Source organism: Solanum lycopersicum, chromosome 12 (assembly GCF_036512215.1).
Source record: "Solanum lycopersicum chromosome 12, SLM_r2.1".
In the NCBI taxonomy this organism is placed as follows: Eukaryota; Viridiplantae; Streptophyta; class Magnoliopsida; order Solanales; family Solanaceae; genus Solanum; species Solanum lycopersicum.
The window spans coordinates 5285562-5309077 of NC_090811.1; the positions used below are offsets into that span (position 1 = coordinate 5285562).

At 29.5% G+C, this 23516-nt stretch overlaps 2 protein-coding genes and 2 long non-coding RNA genes across 4 annotated transcripts; 1 reads left to right on the forward strand and 3 right to left on the reverse strand.

Moving 5' to 3' along the window:
* The first annotated feature begins 646 nt into the window (after positions 1-646).
* Positions 647-6479, forward strand: LOC138340570 (uncharacterized). The gene is made up of 2 exons (XR_011213224.1): positions 647-778; positions 6383-6479. It is a non-coding gene; the product is annotated as an uncharacterized lncRNA (long non-coding RNA).
* A 63-nt stretch (positions 6480-6542) lies between these two features.
* Positions 6543-11166, reverse strand: LOC138340571 (uncharacterized). Its single transcript, XR_011213225.1, has 2 exons — positions 11066-11166; positions 6543-6701 (listed from the first exon to the last, which is right to left on the reverse strand). It is a non-coding gene; the product is annotated as an uncharacterized lncRNA (long non-coding RNA).
* A 2111-nt stretch (positions 11167-13277) lies between these two features.
* On the reverse strand, positions 13278-13727 carry LOC104644917 (uncharacterized). Its single transcript, XM_010315781.2, is given in 1 exon segment — positions 13278-13727. A coding segment is annotated over 1 exon segment (195 nt). The 5' UTR covers positions 13473-13727.
* A 2998-nt stretch (positions 13728-16725) lies between these two features.
* Positions 16726-21742, reverse strand: LOC101251955 (PRA1 family protein H). The gene is made up of 4 exons (XM_004251816.5): positions 21176-21742; positions 20392-20528; positions 17245-17316; positions 16726-17149 (listed from the first exon to the last, which is right to left on the reverse strand). The coding sequence occupies exons 1-4, from the start codon at positions 21631-21633 to the stop codon at positions 17061-17063; spliced, it is 756 nt and encodes a 251-aa protein (XP_004251864.1). The 5' UTR covers positions 21634-21742; the 3' UTR covers positions 16726-17060.
* Between the last annotated feature and the right edge of the window lie 1774 nt (positions 21743-23516).

A 23516-nucleotide genomic window follows, 5' to 3' on the forward strand; every position in this document is an offset into this window, starting at 1 on the left:
ATAATGGAATAATAATTAGTAAAAAGAAGATAGAATTATGTAAAAATTATATAAATTTTTTAGGAATCACTTTAGGAGAAGGGAAGGTTAAATTACAACCTCATATATATATATATATATATATATATTATTATTATTATTTTTATGGACTCTGTCCATTCATGAATATATTATTACTGTTCATCTTTTTCTCTTAGCCTTTGTTCTTAAAAGTAATCTTCTTTAACCACACCCCGAATTTGGTTATTCATAGTTCTTTTCTCAGAACATTTAACCTGACAATGTCCTAGGAATTTACAGGTTAATCCATCGATACTTTTAAGAAGCTAAGAGACTAACCATATACTAAGTAATATAGATTCATGATGATATTCATAAATTTACATGAATTTATCGAATAATTAACATTTTATAAACACGCATAATTTACATATATGGGAAGTTTACTAGAAACATAAATATGAAAAATTACATTATTTAGCACAGAGTGAAGTTTCCCTTTCGGGAAACCCGAAAAGCTTCCAAACTTTTACTTAAAAAAAACTTTTAGAATAAAGAACTGAAATCTTTACTACAATCTTTTAAAAGATAATTTTATAGAGAAAAGGGGTTGTTTTTCGAGGATTTTGAGAGAGTTTTTGTTGTGGTTGTCTTAGCCTTTTTCGCCTTCTGCCTTTTCTTGTCTTGATAATGCTTGCTTTTATAGAGATCTTCGGATTTCAAATGGAAAAGGAATCTTATCATCTCAGTCGGGTACACATCTGGGCCCCATCGTCAGGTGAAATAATGTTCCTTTTCTTGCATTATTATCCTTCTAGTCTGATATCTGTCTGTCAATACTTATTTCTTACCTATACATTATTTTTATTTTTAAAGTAAAGACGCGTTCCAACAGTTTTTCCACATGTGTGGTAGTGAGTAAAGTGAGACTCACATTTTTTTTGACAAAAGAGGCATTCCTCTTTAATACTATAATAATAATAGATTTTTTTAAGTGTCTAAATTATGTAATGCAATTGAATCAAAACTCATACCAGAGTCATCATCATTTGGGTCTTGAGCAAATTGCATTGAGTCTGAAATATTATCTGAATTATTTGGGCTTGAAACAGAATCTTGTTTTGGGCTTTGTATTGGGCTTGGGTTTATACGTTTATCTTTTTTTTGTTTTTGTTTAAGTAATTTTCTACAGTTTGGGTTATAAGGGATTCTAGATCTTTATTTTTTTGGGATTTTTTAATTTTTTGTCTAATAGTCTGGTTAAATGAAAGTGGTAACCTTCTTCTAGAAGATGAACCTTCATCTTTTTCACTTTTTGGCAAAGTGACAGCCATCAACAGGTTTGAGAAGTCTTTACCGGCTACCGTTTGAACCGGACTAGCTGTATCTTCATCCGATACAGTGGATTTCTTAGCATTCAGTGGGGAATGCACACCCATCTCATCCATTTTTATTTGGGATGGAAAACCTTGTATATCTGTCTGAGTTTGTACATCTTGTTTAGTCTTACCTTTGCTTTCCATTCTTTGGAGTCTTTCTCTGAGTTTGGCATTTTCTTGCATTAGAGCTTCATTTCTCAAATTTAGCCTTTTGAATGCTTCGGTCATGGGTGAGCAATGATCACAAAATATTACTTTATTTGTGTCTTTTTGGATGTTGTATTGTGGAGTTTTATCGGGGTTTTGTCTAAGGGCTGGAGAAATACAGTAATTTGGCCCTAATATTCCTCTAGCATAGTCTAAAGCTTCTGTAAAATCATTAAAACCTTTAAAAAGAGGTTTTTGAAAACCTTTAATAGAGTCTAAAACTTCTATCCATATCTGAAAAACACCACTTGTTTTACCATGAATTACTACATAATATTTAAATCTATTTTCTTTATTTTTTCTAGTAAAATAATATCCTAAAACATTTAAAACTGCAATTACATATTTAGTGTCTTTTTTATTACGAGCTATCCATATATTGTCTATAAGGCATGTTTGTTGTTTGTCTAATTGACAGTTAGATAAATGTCTGAATGTCCAATTAGACGGTTCGTATGCTATTAAATTTTGTTGTCTAAACTGCAGTCTTTCTATTCTAACATCATCAATTTTATCTAGAGGTTTAAAATGCAAATTTGCTAACATTGTCTGTATGTAAGAATCTGCCAAACCTGGGTTGAAGGTTGAACCCTTTTACCTTTGTCTGATAGTAGATGTCTCATTCTGTAAAATTTAAACTTTGATCAGTAATCTACTTAGTTGATCTGCAATACTATTATCATTTCCCTTGATATGCTCAAAAATTCTAGAATGATAAATTGATATAGTATCTAAAAAAATTAGCCATCTTCTTCTACTACTAGTTTTATCATTAATTTTTTGATGAAATTTTACTATAGCTTCACAATCTGTTCTTATTAATATTTCTGGTTTATTTAGAATATAAATTCTAAAAGTATTTAAACCATATATTACAGCTAAAATTTCAACATCTATACTAGCTTTATTACCCTTTTCTTTGAATTTTCCACTTTGATAAGCACATATTTTTTCTTCTTGTTTAGAACTGTATTTATGTGGTCTTGATTTTAATACTGCACCCTATCCCTCAAAACTTCCATCTGTCTCTATTATTAAATAGTCTGATTCTAATGGCATATTAAGATCGGGAATATTTTTTTTCTTTTATTTTTTGTACTAATTTTATGTCTTCAATATTAAATTTTTTTTGTCCTTTAGTTCCTGTCTTAGAGTATAATGGTCCTGCTATTTTTCCTAAATCTTTAATAAAAGGTCTTGCATAATTAATTATACCTAGAAATTTTTGTAAATCTTTTAAATTATTTAATTTATCTGGCATATCTAGAGCTTTTTTAGCTATATGAGGTTGTAGTTTAACCTTTTCTTCTCCTAAAGTAATCCCTAAAAAGTTTCTATAGTTTTTACATAGTTCTATTTTTTTTTGCTAATTATTATTTCATTATTAACAAATTGTCTAAAAACAGTTTGTAAATGTCCTAAATGTTCTTTTATATTTTTACTAAATACTAGAATATCATCTACATATACTAAAATAAATTTTTTATATTCTCCAAATATTTGATCCATTTTTCTTTGGAATATTGGAGGTGCGGTTTTTAACCCGAATGACATAACTAACCATTCAAAATGTCCTTCAAGGCAGGTAAAAGCTGTCCATTCTATACTATCTGGGTGCATTTTTATCTGCCAATATCCGGACTTACAATCAAATTTTCTAAAAACTGTTTTTCCTTGAATTCTATTTATTAATTCTGTGTTGTCTGGTAATTTATAACCATCAGTTCTAGTATTATCATTTAGTCTTTTGTAATTTATAACCATTCTAGCTTTTCCTCTAACTATTTTACTATGATTTCTTACCATAAATGCTGCATATCTATGTTTTGAAGTAAATCTTCTTATTACTCCTAATTCTAATAGTTCTTTAATTTGTATTTTAAAATCTTCTTGATCTTGATTTGTAGCTTCTATTGATGCCGTTTTTATTATATATTCTGGGTTTATTATATCTAACTTGCATACTATTTGAATATTCTCTCAATGTTTTAAAGATTTTTCTCCTATTATTTCTATTTGATCTAAAAATTTTATTATATTATTAAGATCTCGTTGGTTCTTTATTTGTCCTATTTGCTGAATTCCTGTTTTAAAATTATATAATTCTGTTTCCATTTCTATTATAACATAGTTTTTACTAACTATCTCATTTTCTTTATCTATCTCTAGTATATTCTCATATAATGTATTACATTCCGTTTTAGTACATTGTACATTATTTTTACAATTGTCGCAATATTTTTCTTTATGTCTTACTTTAGTGTCAATTTTCTTAGTTAAGACTAAAGTATAAGTAATATTTTTCATGAAAAGTATCTCATCTTTCGTTATTAAAGTTCCTCCTTTATTGTATGGTATAAAATCTAGTCCTAACACAAAATCTACTCTTATATCTAAATCTCGTACCCATATTTTATCCATCATATAGGTAGGTTTATAGAATTCTGAACAAGTATTTAAAAAACTTATTTGAGTTTTATCTATATAATATCTATATATATTATTTGTTCCATCCATTTGCATAGCTGCAAGTGGTTTTTCTAAAGTTTTTATTAATTCTTGAGGTACAATTTTTTTTATTTAAAATACTTTTGGTACATACTGAATCTATTAATGCTAAAATCTCTATTTCATATTTTTTCCAATTTGAAGTTTTGCTAATATTTTAACAGTATTTATATTTTTATCTTCATTACATATTAAAGTATTAGATTCTTCATTCATTAATTCTTGATTATCTAGTTATAGTTCTTGTTCAATATTTTTTCCTTTTTCTAATCTTACTATTCTTTCTTCTAATTCTTTAACTTTTGCTTCTAATACTAATACTTTTAAATTGATTAGAGGTTCATTTGTATGTATCTCCTTCTTTTTATGAGTTATTATTCCTAATTGTGTTTCTATACAGCTTATACATCCTTCTATAAAACATTTATTACATTTAGCTCTTTTATTTTTACTTGGATACCATTTACACCAGTTGCATGGATTGCTATCTAATCCTGTATCTTTTCAAAATTATGTTCACATTCTATTATATTCATAAAATTTAATTTTAAGTCATCTATATTTAAATTTTCTATTCCTATTTCATTAATTAATTCTTCTTCTTCTGAATTGGAAGAATCTTCTTCTTTGTTATTTTCATTTATATCAATACTTACTATAGAGTAGATGCTTTCATTATCTGACATATATTTATCTACATTTAATAATGCTTCGTTAAATTCTTCTACTAATTGAGCATTTCTAGTCTTTGCATTATATCTTTTAGGACAAGTATTTGCTAAGTGTTCTATACTTCCATATGTAAAACATTCTAACTTATTTTTATAATTTATATCTGTTCTATATTTTCTAACATGTCTATCCCTATTTAAATATGATTTTCTTGCTTAAGATTTTCTAAGAAAATATCCTTTTTTATTGTATCTCTTATTGTTTTGTGGATTATATTTTTTATACTTTTTCTTTTTATATTGATTTTTATCATAATTTTGGGTTGTATATATTATATCTTTACAGAAATTCATTTCATTTTGCTTTAATTGTTTTTGTGTTTGTAAATTAATACATTTTTTTTGTAATATTTCCATTATATATTGTATTCTATGTCCTATTGACCACTTTGCTTGAGGGTTTTGTGCTACTCCTTCTCTTTTAATCCATCTTTCTTCTATTTCTCTTCCTAAAGCTCTTGGTAGTTTGTTAAATAATTTTTTACCTAAATCTTGGTCAAAGGCATTTCCACTAATTGTACAATAATAAAAATAATCATTTAAGAATTTCTTTATATAATACCAATTACTTATACTTAATTGTTCTAGTTTTATTACTGCATTTCGTTGTAAGGCTACTAATCTACTATTTGGATCTTCTCCTGTTATTAATGTATGTATTTTATTTGTAAAATTATATGAGTTTGGTCCTAATGATACTAAATACTGAAATTCTGATGGAAATTCTACTTTATAAGCTTCCCATAGAGCTTTGGTTGATTCTCCTAGGAATGTCTCTAAGTATTTATACATGGTTTCAGCATCAGTTTCTGTATAATTTTTTATAAAATCTGCTACTACTATTCCTTTCCATAAATCTATTACTGAATTCCATCTTTGTGGATCTGTGCCGCTATATTTAAAATTTTTCCTTTACTTCCTCCCTGTTGGAGTATTTTTGGTTCTTCTATAGACATTCTTTTTCCCATCGGTTTAACTTCTGATATTGGGGTATCTCCTTGTCTATATACTCTTCTACGTGGTATATTTCCTGTGCTATTATCTGCAGTATATCCTTGTTCATTTGTTCTTTGAAATGGACTACTAGAACTTGTTGTTTCCATTAATTCTTTTTGACTTAGGGCCCGTTTGGCCATAAATTTTGCAAGTAAAATTTGGGGAAAAACTTGGCAAACTTTGTTTGTCCATACACTTTTTTATTATTTGGCAAATTTTTTTGGCAAATTTTTCAAATTCCCAAATACTAGAAAAAACTAGTATTTGGGCCAAATTTCATTATTTGGGAAGTTTTAGAAATTCAATTTTTACCCTTAACTTTTTATTTTACAAAAATAATATATTTATTGACACCAATCAATTCAATTAGCTCCCTTCTACATGCATTCTTTTGATTTCATACATTCCTTTGTTACAGTTAGTCTTAATGAACTAGCTACTAAATAAAACATGAATTGCATTTATTTTATTTTGGTAGATAAATATAACGTTGTTGATGCTGGTCTACGGAACACAAGAGGATTTTTAGCTCAATTCATTGGAATGCGCTATCATTTGCAGGACTATCGAGGAAGTGAAAGAGAGCCTAAGAATGGAAAAGAGCTATTTAACTATAGACTTGCATCTCTGCGCAATATAATTGAAAGAACTTTTGGTGCGTGGAAAAGTAGATTCAAAATACTAATACAAGGCATGAACAACTATGAATGTGACATGCAAGTGAAAATAGTAATTGCTTGCGTTGTATTGCATAATTTTTTACGTGAACACCAAAGTAGTGATGAAATATTCAATGAATATGAAAATGATGATATGGTTGTTGATGAAAGTGACGAACTACTGGCTCAGGGTAACAACATCGCTTCATCTTCTCGATCGTCTGATTCGAAAATGTAAGCTCATGAGAAGAGATTGTTCATAAAATGTGGGAAGATTATATTAAAGAATAGGTTGAACTCTTTCAGAAGAGAAAGCATAGGTTCTTCAGTGATTGCAATATTTATTTCCTTTTGTTTTCTTCTCTTTTTTTTCCCGAATTTATATTAGTTGTATTTTCATTATCATGATTTATACCAAGACCTTTTTACTATACGAATATTTACTGTAATGATTCTTGTTGATTTGTTGCGGAAGTCATAAATCTTGTTACGTGAGATTTCTATTGTGCTATGTAATACAAATTTATGGTTAGTTTGATAGTTTAAAAAAGGGATAATGCCTTAGTACCCCCTCAACCTATGTGAAATCTCAGTGACACACTTATACTATACTAAGGTCCTATTACCCCCCTGAACTTATTTTATTAATAATTTTTTACCCCTTTTTAGCTTATGTGGCACTATCTTGTGGGTCCAACGATGGTTGACTTTTTTTTCGAACTAGTGCCACGTCGGCTAAAAAGGGGTAGAAAATTACATATAAAATAAGTTCAGGGGGGTAATAGGACCTTAATATAGTATAAGTGTGTCTCTAGGATTTCGGGCATAGGTTGAGGGGGTACTTGGATATTTTCCCTTTTAAAAACTTATGGGTATAAATCATATTTCTTAAAAAATGAAATATATTTCTCAAATTTTATAGCCAAACACATGGTAAAATTTCACCCAAATTTTCATCCAAATAATATTTGCCAAAAATATTTGAATATCTATGGCCAAACGCTAGCTTAGTATAGATTGTAACTCAGATATTTCACTATCATTATCTTGTATTTGTGTCATTATGTTATTGCTTTTTTCTAATTTATCTTGTAAACTCTTTTCTAATCTATATCCTTTATTATCAGTTCTTTGTTCACATATTTTAAAATGAGATATTGTTTGTTCTAAATTTAAGTCTTTTAATTTACATCTTTTGCATGTAAATAGTCTATTCTTATTGTTTTTACTTACTTCTTTGGCTTTTTCTATAGCCAAATCTACTGCAAAATCTTCTTCTAATATTATTTCTATATTCATTTCTTCTAAAGGCATTTCTTCTACAACACTTTCTTCTTCAAAGTCTTTTTAAGCTTCATAATTGTAATCTGTAAATCTAATAGAAGGTTCTCCTTTAGAATTTGTATATATTAAATGATCATTTGGTATTAATGCTTCTTTTTCTTTAAAATCTCCTAATTTTCATTCTAATCCTGCATATTCTTCAGGACTTATTTTTATAGGTTTTATTAATTTTATCCCCTTATTTTCCATTACTTCTACTACATCTTTTATTTGTAATTTAAATCTAGTGTTACTATTATCTGTCATTTTTCCTAAAAATCCTACACACATTAATAAATTTTTTCCACTATGCATCTTTTCATATCCTTTAGTTTGTATTCCTATTCTTATTTTGTTTCCAAATTCATTTAAATTCATCATAAAATTTGAACTTATGTAAGAAATTCCTCCATTATTAGTCATATCTACTTCTGTTAATCCTATAATTGCTTTTTTTATGTCTGATCATCTATTATCATATATTGTAATTAATGTCTTTGTTCCTAAGTTTTTTCTAGTTAATCCTTTAATTCCTATAACTATTAATCCTATATGCATTAAGTCTTTTTTAACAAGTTTTATTTCTTTTATAGATTCAGCATTTATGAGTGGTAGAGATACAGAGTTTTTTCCTAATACTGATAATTGTTCTTCTCTATAATGTCTATATAGTTGAGATTTTGAGTTTGTATTATATAAAACTTTTGGATTTAATAAATTTAATTGATTTTGTTGAAAGATTTGTATATCTTTATCTGTATCTATTATTTCTTCTAATTGTTGATTATTTTTTTCCTTTGTCTTTCTATTTAATATTCTTGACAAAAAATTATTGCTTATCATATTCTGGGAGTAACTTGGTCTTGGTCTTTCTTATGCTTTCTCTCTTGATCCAGTTGGAAAAATATCCATTTTTTCTGTTTTTTAATTATTTTTTCTTTTTGAGGAGTAATTTCTATTTTATTTAACTTTTCTATTAATTCTTCTATTCCGGTCGTGTCTATATTTTTACTTTCTGATTTAAAATTTTTATCTATCTTATTATGTAGTTGTAATAAAAGTGCTATTATTATATTGTTATGTTGTATAATAATTTGATCTGATTTTGAAGGTGGATTAAATTCTTTATAATCTAATGGAAGGGCTATTCTTTTTTCTATTAGTTTTATTGCTTCTTTATGGGTTTCAGATTCTACTAGCTCTATCATGAAAGAACTATTTCTTTTATTGATGCTAATTCTGTCTTTATTTCTTGTATTTTTATTATTAATGTATTACTAACTTCTTCTTTAGATTTATTTTTTAACTCGTTTAATTTTTTACTTAAATCTACTCCTTGTTCCCTAAGGTAATCTAAATTATTTTCTATCTTACTAAAGAGTTGTTTTTGTTTATTTTGCGTTTCTTCCTGTTCACTTAATATTTTTATAATTTTGTTGTTTGATTCTTTTATTTTTTTCACTGGGATTGATTATCAAATCTATTAAAGTATTATATTGAGCGTCTTCTCTATGTAAGCAATGATTTCCGTTCTCAAAGTTACATTTAATTAGATTGTCTGATTTTAATCTTTGAAATCTTTTTTCTGTATTTATTTATAAGTCTAAGTATTCTATGTTTTTTATTGAAGTTATTGTTACTATTGTTATTTAATCCTAAAGTAGTTGGGTACTTATATTTGTAAAAGTTTTTTATTCTTTTATTATAATTATGTATAACATCACTAATTCTTTGTAATTCCCATTTTAAAGCACTTAAATATTCTTCGTTATTTATATGTCTTTGAAAATAAATAGTGTTTGGTATAAAAAATTCATTTTCGTATATATTTATATATATATATAGATTTTTCTATTCTTTGTAATCTTTTCTTTTCTTCTATATCTCTATATAATAGTCAATAATCAAGTCTTATTCTTTCAGCAAATGAAAGATTTCTCATAAAGTACTTTTAATTAAAATATTTCTAGATATATGATGTCTTATTAATTTTTGTTCTAATATTTCTAATTTATTAGTTATTTCTTTTTTAAAGCTTGTAATTTTTAGGTCTTTTAATAATATATCTGCTTTTACATATAAGTCTTGTAATTCTGTTTTAACCTTTTTATATTCTCTAGTATTTTTATATGGTCTTCTCATATATTATCCTACCGGATTATAGTAATAAGGATTATTTTTAATTATTTTAATTCTTTCTCTTATTTCTTTTATTTCAAACTCTACTTGATTTATTTCTCCACTAATTTGTTGTTGAGATTGTATAAGAGTTTCTCTAAGAGTCTTTACAGAATTTTTATATGTATAAGTTAAAAGTAATCTTAATTTTAATGTAAGTAAATGACTTTCTAAAGATTTTTTATATAATTTAACTATTTTTAAATGTTGTCTATTATAAAACAACGTTCTATGATAAGCAGACGTTTTTCTAAAATAATAATCTTTTTTCATATAAGGTCTTTTAGATCTAAGGCTCTGATACCAAAAAATAGGCTGATCTTTAGTCTGGGATTCTAGACAAGATGTACAAACTCGCACAGATATACATGGTTTTCCATCCCAAATAAAAATGGATGAGATGGGTGTGCATTCCCCATTGAATGCTAAGAAATCCACTGTATCGGATGAAGATATAGCTAGTCCGGTTCAAACGGTAGCCGGTAAAGACTTCTCAAACCCGTTGATGGCCGTCACTTTGCCAAAAAGTGAAAAAGATGAAGGTTCATCTTTTAGAAGAAGGTTACCACTTTCATTTAACAAGACTATTAGACAAAAAATTAAAAAATTCCAAAAAAATAAAGATATTGAATCCCTTATAACCCAAACTGCAGAAAAATTACTTAAACCAAAACACGAAAAAGATAAACATATAAACCCAAGCCCAAGACAAGATTCTGTTTCAAGCCCAAATAATTCAGATAATATTTCAGACTCAATGCAATTTGCTCAAGACCCAAATGATGATGACTCTGGTATGAGTTTTGATTCAATTGCATTACATAATTTAGACACTTAAAAAAAATCTATTATTATTATAGTTTTAAAGAGGAATGCCTCTTTTGTCAAAAAAAAAATGTGAGTCCCACTTTACTCACTACCACACATGTGGAAAACTGTTGGGACGCGTCTTTACTTTAAAAATAAAAATCATGTATAGGTAAGAAATAAGAGATAAGTATTGACAGACAGATATCAGACTAGAAGGACAATAATGCAAGAAAAGGAACATTATTTCACGTAACGATGGGGTCCAGATGTGTACCCGGCTGAGATGATAAGATTCATTTTCCATTTGAAATCCGAAGTTTGAAGTCCGAAGATCTCTATAAAAGCAAGCATTATCAAGACAAGAAAAGGCAGAAGGCGAAAAAGTCTAAGACAACCACAACAAAAACTCTCTCAAAATCCTCAAAACAACCCCTTTTCTCTTTAAAATTATCTTTTAAAAGATTGTAATAAAGATTTCAGTTCTTTATTCTAAAAGTTTGTTTTAAGTAAAAGTTTGGAAGCTTTTCGGGTTTTCCGAAAGGGAAACTTCACTCTGTTCTAAATAATGTAAGTTTTCATATTTATGTTTCTAGTAAACTTCCCATATATGTAAATTATGTGTGTTTATAAAATGTTAATTATTTGATAAATTCATGTAAATTTATGAATATCATCATGAATCTATATTACTTAGTATATGGTTAGTCTCTTAGCTTCTTAAAAGTATCGATGGATTAACCTGTAAATTCCTAGGACATTGTCAGGTTAAATGTTCTGAGAAAAAAACTATGAATAACCAAATCCGGGGTGTGGTTAAAGAAGATTACTTTTAAGAACAAAGGCTAAGAGAAAGAGATGTACAATAATAATAGATAGATTCATGAATGGACAGAGTCCATAAAAAAAAAGGGAAGTTGAAACTAGAAACTAATATGATAATTATAGTGAAGGAGTACTGAGTAGGATTGTACAATATTAAAGGTTTAACGAATTTATTGAACCATATATTAAAAAAAATAATTTATCGAAACATCAACATTAAAGGTTTAACGAATTTATTGAACCATATATTGAAAAAACCAATTTATCGAAACATCAACCTATTTTTTTTTAGAAGACCCACCGGAATTTAGGCTTTCGAGTTTTTCAAATTCTTTTGTTTGTCATAGTCCACAAAATTGTTTGGCATTTGAAAAGGTTGTTCACAACATTGGAACTATGATCATGGAAAAACTACTAAAAAACACATCTAATATTTTTATTATTTTTAATATTTCATTTTATTTTTGAAAATCTTTAATACTTCTTATTTCTTTAATGTATTCGAGCCAGTATTTACTGTAATTGAATTACATATTATGTATTTGATTTATTTTATCTGGTCCATTTTATAATGTATTCGAGCTACATATTATGTATTTAATTTATATTATAATGTATTCGAGATACTCTTTAATGTATCTGAGCTACATATTAATGTATCTGATTTGTGTTACTTTTTAAGGCATTAATACAATTACAAACTAAAGAGAGACATATTGTAATTTCATCTTAAAACTATATGACCTAAAAGTTATCCTTTGATTATTCTCCTATATACATAAAAAGTTTTTTACTCTAGCTACAGTGTAATTTTCCGATGAAGAGGCATCCGTCGATACCCCTCTACATGTGGTTCCACCATTGCCCACATCTTGAAATGTTCTTTATGAATATCCCCAAAGTTTATGGAATATTCGAGATTTTCTTGAGAAAGACAATACGTGATGTCTTCATGCTCTCTTGTGAAAATCCATGGGTTATAAAATATTCGAGATGTCTGTCTTTTTTAAGGAAATATATTACCTTTTAAATAGATATAAACTAGAACTTAGTGTAGAGTAATCTTTAAATAAAAAAATATTTTGAAATTGATCTAAATAAAATTAATTTATCTAAATATTAGTGCATGCCTTTTATGGCCTTGATTTGTATAAAAGAAATAATTGTACAAACATGGTAGTTTGGCTTGCTTACGTGTTTTTCTAGCTCAAGTTATTTTCTAAGAGTTTTTAAGTTGAGTGACTTCACACCGACAAAAAGTAGTTTTTATTTTTTTATTTTTATATAGATAAAAAACTCTAAATTTGATTAATATTTGAGAAATTAACTCACAGAAATTTAACTACTCTATGTTTTTCATATCCTTCAAAATTTTCTTTTGAATGTATACCAATTTTTTTAAGAATTATGTATTTTTTAGAATTCGAATGGAGTGTGACAATATAGTCAATGGATCTAACCAAATATAGTTAATAATGACTACTAGGTATGCATTTCATCATCATAGTGAATAAAGTGCAAATATTTTTTTTATAAGAATACATTTAGGATGAGGTTTTTCTCAAAAGAGTTAAAGATTGCAATAGCACACAATAAATATTTTAAACTAGAAGTAAATGAAGAACAATATTACTTGTATGAGCATAATATATAGTTGCATTATCTCATTGCCTCTTCTTTCATTGTGGCTTGCTTTCTTCTTTCTCTTTTGGTTTTTCTTCTTCTACCTTCTTATCTTTAGGTTTTGCTTCTTCAACTTTGGCTTTAGGTTTTGCTTCTTCTTTGGCTTTTGGTTTTCCTTTTTGGGGCTTCATGAAACAAAAACAAGAACAACATGGACATTGGAACAAGAACTTCATTCTCTCTCTCTCTCTCTCTCTCTCTCTCTCTCTTCACCTCCCCCTTCTACTTGTGTTATATAAATAAGTAAGAACTACTAGTATAGTTGTTTGGGATTAGACAGTCTGGTGTATAAAGTATCTCGCGTTTACGTAAGGGTCAAAAAATGTTAGTTATTTCGAATTAGACGTACAAAACATTTCATGTTCACATAGTGTTAAAAAAATATTACATCTTAAGGGGTGATATAAATATATATAGTCTATCTTAATGTAAGCAATAGTGACCACTTTCACAAAGACGTTTAGTTTTATGAATGATTATTGAACTTTGTAATTATCACACTAAAGTCATAAATTATCGTTTATGATGAAAAAAAATCAAATTAGGTGATTAAAGTATCAAGAAAATTACTTAACTTCATTAAGTATCATTGAAAGTCATTAGGAGAAGAAAGCAAAAGAGAAATTTAATTAGATGAGTGACTTTATGTGATAAATATAATTGAGTGATTGTTTGCTTTTTAAAAAAAAAAAAAGTTTACTGATTCTCTGTTGATATTAAAATAAAGTTGAATATTTTTTTTATCACCACAAATAATTTTTTTAACCTTAGTGTAATAAAATAAAAGTTGAGTAATCACATGTGAAACTAATACAACCCAAGATTAAATTAGTCCACTATATGTTTGTGTATAAAAAAATGATGTGCTTTAGTTATAGCTTTTCTTTTTGTTATTTTTGTTCAATTATTTGTTTTCTTTGTTGAAATTTTATCATTAATGCTGCAATAATTCTTTCACATATTCCATTTCAATCACTTTCAATAATGAATATGTCTATAGCAAAAGAACGTGAAGTGGGGCATCCTAAGTTTTCGTTATATACGGTGTCGTGACGGATTTAAAATTTAAATTTTGAATCGTAAACTTCTAACCTATTTTATGTTATTGGATTCACAATTCATTATTGGTACACTTAATTTGCGAATTTCTAAATATTTATATATGATTTGAATTAATGTTACTGAATTCTATCCAATACGTATAATAGAGTGTATGTTGTATGTGATACCGTGAAAAACATATATTCATATTTGGTAATTCAATTTTTTTAGGAAAAATAAGTTTGTTTGTTTTTTTTAAAAAAGGGAAGGAAAATGACCTCCTTAATCGAGGTATAGAGAAAATAAATTTTACAAGTAGCATCTCAGATTAATTGTCCCTCTCTCACACTTCTTCAACACTTAATAGTTAAGTAAGTTAGAATTGGTAGATTGAATAAACAAAGATATATTATGAATTAAGTTGCTATTCTATCTTCTATATGAGAATAAATTTCATTATTTTAGTTTAAATAGTGAGATAGAATATCTGTAATCGAATGCAGAATAAAATAATTTCATATTTTATCACAATATTAGTTTTATCTCACCAACTAAACGACGTAATGTACAAGTTACCTCGTCAATTTATGTCCGAAATTTCAGAGACACACTTATACTATACTAAGGTTCTATTCACCTCCAAATTTATTTTATTTATAATTTTCTACCCCTTTCGGCTTACGTGGCACTATCTTGTGGCCCAATACTGATCGACTTTTTTTTCAAGCTAGTGCCACGTAGACCAAAAAGGGGTAGAAAATTACTTATAAAATAAATTTATAAGAATAATAGAACCTTAGTATAGTATAAGTGTGTCTCTGGAATTTCGGGCGTAGATTTACAGACTACTTGCGCATTTTCCCAAAAAATACAGTAACAAAAAATGGAGTCATTGAACCTTAAGGATTGAGCAATGTTTATTACACTATTGCTAATGGGATGGGACCATATAATTTTTGGTCACTTGTATTGAAAAGGAAGTCTAGTTTGATTTCCTTCCCCACTCAATAGATGTCATGGGCTGGCAAGCACAAGAGTTAAGTGTGATCATGAGTCACACTAGATAAAAAAAAATGGATTTAAGTTAAAATAACTTTTATATTATTATTAAAATCTAATCGATTATTATATAATATAGTATCGTAGAATATCATGTTAAGTTTGTTACAAAAGGAAATTTACATGTTTTAGGTAAATTTAACTTGATTTAAGTTTGCTCAGTGAACATTTTAATATTGAGAAAACACATTCTGAGAAGTGTGTTTACTGAATAACTTAAATCAAGCTATGGTATCTAGATGTACATTTTCAGAATCGACATATTTAATTGAAAAGTTTGACATGGAAATCATCATTTAGCATTTTAATCAAAGAAAAATTAGTCCTAAAAGTCATTGTGGGGTACTCCATGAAGAGACAAAGTTCACTGTTAACTCATCTGTCTTTTTACTTTCAATCAATGCATTATGTCAAAGTAAAGTTAAAGTTAGCACCAAAAAGTCACATTGGCAACAGCAAAGACTACAAACAAGATAACAAAAATTACACCAAATATGATCTTCTTCTTTTGGTTTGCACCTGGACATACTATGTGAAATCATAATTTTAAGGTGTTTGAATATATTAAGGATTCGAAAAATAAAAATATTGAAACATCAAAATGAATTTCAATTCTAAACTTGGAAAGTTAATTTTTTTTTTCTACCTTATATATACAATATATTTTTTTGTCAAAGCGATTTGGATGAACACCCTCTTGACCCTTTAAATCCGCCCCCGGTGGGAGGGAGTCAACATGGGTGGCTAGTAAATTAAACAGTTTAATCCTTATTAATTTATTCGAAAAGACTTGATATATAATGAGTTCTTTAAATTTGTCAGAATATTTTACTTAAACATTTGAACTAAGTTTTGTTCTAACTAAACACCTCAACTCCTAATAAAGTGTTCAAAATAGACTTTTTGCTTCAAATTTTACGTGTATTTTAATCTGTCCTGATTAAGTTAACCACATGAAATACAATATCTCCTTTAATTATAAGCATCAAGTTCAAGTAGAAAAATGTTTGACATTTTATAGCTTATAGAGGCAAATACGTATAATTGAAGGAAATAATGTACTTTATGTGATTAACTATACACACAAAAAGAATAATTAAAAATCGAAGTAAGAATATCTAATTGAAACACATACAAGGAGTTGAGATGTTCAACTGAAACATGACGTAATTCAAATGTCTAAATGAAATATCCTAACAAGTTTAAGAGCTGATTATGTATTTAGTCAGATCTATGATATATTAAAGCAACATTAGCCCATTTTGTTCATGTGCAAAGACAAAGTTTATACTATTTAAGTATTAACTATAGCATGTCAAGGAAAGCAAATTATTCAGTCAAAGATTAATAAATGTGTTACTAATACTAATTCATATAGTAAAAGAACAAAGCCTTAGCAGTGCCAATTCTCTTTAGGGTTCTACACCCATCTGAAATCTTATCTAGTCTTTTTTTTTCCCATTGTACAGACACATACACACATCCTAAAAAAAAATCAAATTAAAGAAGAAACTTTTCTTACATTGTGACTCGAAGAATTCTCCGTTTCATATGGAGAGATGCACTCATGAGCCAGACTCGAATGCTATAGTTTGTAAACACGGTTAACCCTCTCTCCAGGCAACGACTATGTGATTGTATGACTTGACAATAATAACCACTCATCAACTTCTAAGGACCCTCCTGTTCACTTCTTTTGAAGTTGATTGTTTTGAGGGGGTCAGCTTCCTAAATGAGGCATGCAGAATCATCACTGCAAATGCATCGATTAGCCATAAGCTCTAGAAATTAGGAATAAAACAGAAGATAAAGAGTAAGATAACAGATTAGACACGAAAGATAACCTACCTACATAACTGACCGCAAGAGCTGAGAAGAGAGCCATTTGAACGTTGGTACAGAATAGAATAACTGCAGTAGCTGTACAAGAAGGCTGACTCAGTTCTCAAATTTATTCAGTTTCAGAAAAATTTCTGCTTGCAAAAATAAACAAGTGCTTGAAATTATCTAGGGAAACAAAAACCGTCCAATATACATCTGAAAAGACTGAAAAGCGTATCTAAGAACTAGAAACGCAAAAACAGCAACAACATCATTTTGGCTTTAAACAGAAACTGTGAATCAAGATTTAACATACATGCTTACAGGAAGATGGAAACAAAGTGTATAACATACATGGACTTATAAAAAGCTTGCAATGAAAATTACTACTACTAATTTTGAATTGGTACTTCCTGCAATGAAAATTCTAATTTCAACATCTAATCACAGACAATATTAATCTAACAATAAACATCTTGAAATGTAACATCCACAAACACTGAAAACATAACATACAATCACAAAATGATTATACAGTTTCACATAATCAACCATAAAACATTATCAATCCACAGCATTTAGCTTTTATATATAGTTAGTACAAAATAGTCTGCATTTAGCTTCATATATGATAGGTAGAAAATAGTCTTTTTTGTGCAAATTCAAAATGTGAAGTAAGCCTTCGTGTCTTATTGGTGAATTGAATACATAAAGTTCAACAGATCCCCTCTTTTCTTCTTGAGAAATAACTGAAACGGCAGTATTTTTTACCATAAAAAGTTTCCCCTTTAACCTTTTTTATGAAGAACTCAATTAAGAGAGTAGAAGAGAACTCAAGAAGTATTATGAACTCAAGAAGTGGAAGAAGACATTGACTACAGAAAGAATGCTGAAATATGCATGTAAGAGTAGTCCTAGTATCCCAGTACCCAAAAGAAACCTATCATCCCCTCCTTATTTCCTTTTTTTCTCTTTTTCTCGTCCTTTCTAGTTAGATTCTTCAATCAACAATATTCTGCCGAAATTGGATTATAACTAGGTAGTTCCCCACAAGTTTCTTTTGAATAAATACCTGAATACCAGGTATAGCTACTTTGCATTTCACTTTTTGAAGAACACGTCTCTCAGAAGAGCATCACTTCAACTATGAAGTCATAATCCGTACCTTCACATCACTTGTGAAGAAACAGTAACCTCTAGAAATACTGAGAACAAGAAGGAAGAGATGTAGAACTCACCCCATCTAATAAATTATGTTTGGTAAAAAAGATTGTGCAAAGGGACAGGAAACTTCAGCTCATTAACTTTTTCTATCGCAAAAGCATCTTTTACGTTTTTGTAAGAGATATCAATGTAGAGTTAACTTCGCAGGTACTGCAAAAAGATGATATGGAGAAGAGATACCAATATCTCGTTAACTTTGCTGGTACTGGTTTCCTACAACAGATGATATGAAGAGGCTTATAAACCTTCCATTTTTACTTTCCCCTCTTCTTTTAATTTCTCGCCAAAAAGCTTCCTAGAAATCCTTTCCCACTTTTTTTACTTTTACGCTCTTCGACACTAATCTGGCTGAGGCTAAACCATTTAAAGCTATTTCCACCATATTTTGCTTCTTCACAATATTTTGAATAAAAGACAAGGTGCAGGTACTACACAGGATGAAATGGAGAGATAATAAGCCTTTTCTACTTCCCCTTTTCTTGTTTTCTTTTGGAAATGAATATACTCAAATATTCCCCACCTCTTTCTATTCCTTCAGGCCCATCGACACTAGAAAATCCGTGGACTAAAGCATTTAAGCTGTTTCTACCATATTTTTCTTATTTATAATAATTTTGAGTAAAGATACAGTACCTTCCTCATCATCCCCACACCATCCACGCCTCAGTTTTTCTCCAAATTGGGTTGGGGGTTCTATCATTGTGAGAACTTGTGAAACTTTGAACACAAAAATTGATTTGAGAAAGTGACATGACATTCTTCTCTAATGATGAAGAAACAGATTTTTCAAAATATGCATTCACTGCCTAACAAGCAGCTAATATATGAACTTTTTACAGCATTTTTATACGAATACACAGTTGTTTAGGTAACAAAATATCCAAACCATATATCCCTGCTCCATGATCAATTTGTATGCAATTCCTCACATCTGCATCTATTTTGTAGTACCAACTCATTACATACTTTAGCTTAGTGGTTGGATCATTTGTCCTTCATCCTGATTTCCAGTAATTTTGGTGAAACGTTTTAAGAGTATCCATTGCAAATCCAATGTTTCTGAATATCAGTAACCTAGAAATATGTGGTCATCCAACACCTCAACAGATTGGCATGTGATGATTTTGAATAGTCCTGAGTCCTGACTGACTCCTAAGTATGTCGTTCTATAAGCAATTAATTGACAATGTTTTTCTTTAGACCATTACATGATTCTACATCCATTGCCGCTGATATGCTGTCCAAAACTCTTTTACTGATGTTGTAACATCTAATTTGCAATAGAAGAAAGAAAATACATTTGGTCTCAAATTGGATGGATGGTAGCGACCTTATAGATCAGATTATCAAGAAAGCAAAAGAGGAGCAGGATTTTTAGGATGTAATGAGCGTCTCCCAACATGAGGAAAACAACAATTAGAACAAATGATGACGTGGGTAAAGTTAGATGTAGAATCTGCCAGCCAAAATGTTCCATATAATTCTTTGATTTTATACCATATAGGTCTAATCTAGTGTTATTATAGATATGAATACTTTTTAAGTTACACATGTTCTGCTATTAAGTGTCTCCATTTGGTATGAACATAAACTCTGTGCCTCGACCAAAAGTTGGCGTAAGAGCCTCCAATCTAGAGGAGTGCAGAGTGCTATTTATGAGAAGGAACACTAGTATAGACAATATTCAAAAGGTTGACTAGAAGCTAAAAGATCAGGGATGAGCCAACTGTTGTTTCCTGGTGTTCACTTTTACAATATACACAGGATAAATATATATATGGCAAATGATAAAACAATCAAAGCTATGATCATATCATCCATCACCATATACACTGGTAGAATGCTGGAGCGGAATCATTTAAGAGAGCAACACCCTAGGCGGCGTCTTTATACTTTTGTGGGGGGGAAGGGGGGGGGGGGGGGTGGAATTACTCAAGAATATCGACTCACCACACTGAGCAATGCGAATCAAGCTTTGTTTGATAACTGGGCGGTGCTCTAATCCCCAGCGATCTCCACATAACTTTAATACATCCCAAAGTGCCAAACATGATATCAACCCAACAAGGGCAAACAGCTTTTGGTACCTGTTACCCAAATTTATCAAAATGCAATCAATGCCAAAGCAATCAAATAGCACAAAAATCAAGCAACTGACAATCCTTCAGCTATATAATATTGCTAAATCCAAACCAAGTACCGTCTTCAAATCTCCAAGCCCTTAATATCTTTATATTTAACAAGTACAAGTTCTAAAGAACTTCAGCATATTACTCGATAACTAAACATTGTCCAATCAGAGACCAAGCTTCTAAAGTGCATTTGCCACATACTACATATCAATGTCTGTATACATGTTGTTTATGTCGGTATCCAAATCCACTGTCCTCCCGTAAGCTTCACTTAACTCTCAAAAGCCTAAAAACGTCAAGTTTCTCACACAAAATTTGATCAATCAATCAACCGCCTAACACCTCAATCCTAAATTAGTTGTAGTAAGTTATATGAATTCTCTATATTTATTCCACTCCATTTCATACTAAGCCTTAGCAGATAGTGTTCAAAACAAAGCCAACCATTCAAGTTATTGCACAAGTTCAAATGTTAATTATTAATAATTGTAATCGCATAAACAGATACATGTCAATGTTCATATACATATTTGCGGACATACTTACACATACATACATATAGAATGTGCATTGTGTATAGATGATAGAGAGAGAAAACATACAGAGAGCAAGCAAAGAAGAGGACAAAGAGGGAGGCATAATTCCGAGCATAGCGTTTCACATTCTCGTGTACTCTAAGCCGAGCCTGAGACGGCGACGAAGGAAATGAGTAGGAATCGAATGACCCGACGAATTGGAGGGTCCACGACGGGGTATCACCGGAAAAGTCATCAGATGTGAGTTTTGCAAACGGATTAAGCGTTAAAAGCGATAATAAGGTTCCAATACGTGAAAATATTAGAACGAAGACTCCATTTGAAATTGACACCGCGGCTGCAGCAGAATTAGTAACAGCAGCGTCGGAGGAAGCAGTCGTCGCCGCCACGGTGGTGGTGGAGGAGTGGCGGTGGAGATCGGTGGTCCGTTGATCGAGAATTTCGAGGTAGCCAGTATCTCGGAGCCAGGATTCGAATACGGGTTCGGGTACACTCAGAGATAACGGGTTAGCTGAGAACGCCATTTTTGTTTACCTTCCTCTTTGAAGGAATTTTTTTTCCAGGTATTTATCTGTAGCGTTTGGTGGGAAATCTTATGAGCTTTGTGATTGTTTTGATTAAAAAATGGAAAAATTACGTAATTAAGCAAACTTATATTATTTAATTATTTATTATACTAAAAGTTTTATTATAATTACTATTTGTAATGGATATTATATATTAATTATGTGGACTGACTTTGAGTATGTATAATGTGTCATGGCTTTATATGTATAATTTATCAAAATATACAAATGCATATGTATTAATATACAATTATCTTCATTCTCTGCTCTCTCTCGCTCGCCTCTCTCCTCCTTCTCCCATTCTCACTTGCCATATATACAAATGCATATGTATAATATACAATTATATACATACACAATTCATCTCTCTCCAACTCTTTGTCCTCTCTCGCCTCTCTCCTCCTTCTCCTAATCTTGCTTGTCATGTATACAAATACATATGTATAATATACAATTATCTAACCAATACCTTTCTCCCACTCTTTTCCCCTCTCTCTCGCCTCTCTCCTCTCTCTTCCAGTCTTGCTCGACTCTCTCCTCCATATAACATATAGTTATGAATTGTAATTATCAAACTATAGCTACAGAGAGTAATTAGACTATTTTTAAGTGGTTATATGTGAAAGTTCCCCCTAAAAAATTGGTGTGCATGAATGTATATTTTGATACTGGATACATATGTTTATATATGGATGTATCAATACATATTTGATACTAGGCTTAAATCATCTGCGGCCCCTTAAAGTTGTCCACATAATTCACTTAGACACCTGAACTAGTACTTATACCTATTGAACACCTAAATTATCAAGAAATGTGCCTATTAAACACAAAACGATGATGTGGCAAAATAAGTGTATCTCACTGCTGCTGAGCGCGTGAATACATTTTTTTAATTTTTTTTAAATATTTATACCTACTTTGTTGACACTTGGCATGCATTGACTAAATATATAAAAAAATAATTAATTAAGCATAAATCTTTTAAATCATAAGAAGAAGAAAAAAAACACCCCACACTCATCTTCTTCAACCCACCATTTTAAAAACTTCAAATTTCTCTGACTTTTGTTATGATTCATTTTTTTTTTCATTTTCTGTAAACAAAATACCTGCTGAATTTTCAAGAAGAAGAAAAAATGGACCATTTGGAGTTAACAAATTGACCAATATCAGTACATTTTTATTTTCAATAACTCCAATTGAGCAACTATCACCATTCATAAACTTATTAGAAATGCTATAAAATATTTGATATAATTTTAATTTCTCTTTGTTGTCGATTTCAAAATAATTTATCAAGATCGATTATATTTACAAAATCGGAATAGTCGTCGAAGGAATAACATATAACGAAGAAAATGAAAGAGGAAAACATTTGGTGGATGAATTCGGAATGAGATGGGGTTAGACATTTTTTTTTGTTATGCAGAGGAATGGTGATTGTGGAACAACAGAGAAGAAGAAGAGAAGAAGATGAAGAAAAAAGGACAGTAAGTTAGATGGGATGGGGGTTGGGTGGGGGAAAGATTTTTTTTAATCAATTTAATTTTTTATATATCATTAAATGAAGGAAAATATTCTTTATTTTTTAAAATTAAATTTATGGGCCATATGCCACGTGTCGTAGTTCTATTCGTAATTTTTGTCAAGATAACAAGTGTGCATTACACGCACAATATTTGTAAAGATAGTTGTTATTTTATGTTCAATAGATAAATATTTATTAATATTAAAGTGTCTAATAGGTAAGAATTTTAGTTGAGGTGTCTAAATGAATTATGCGGACAATTTTAAGGTGTTATCGATGATTTAAGCCTTGATACTAAGTATATCGATGA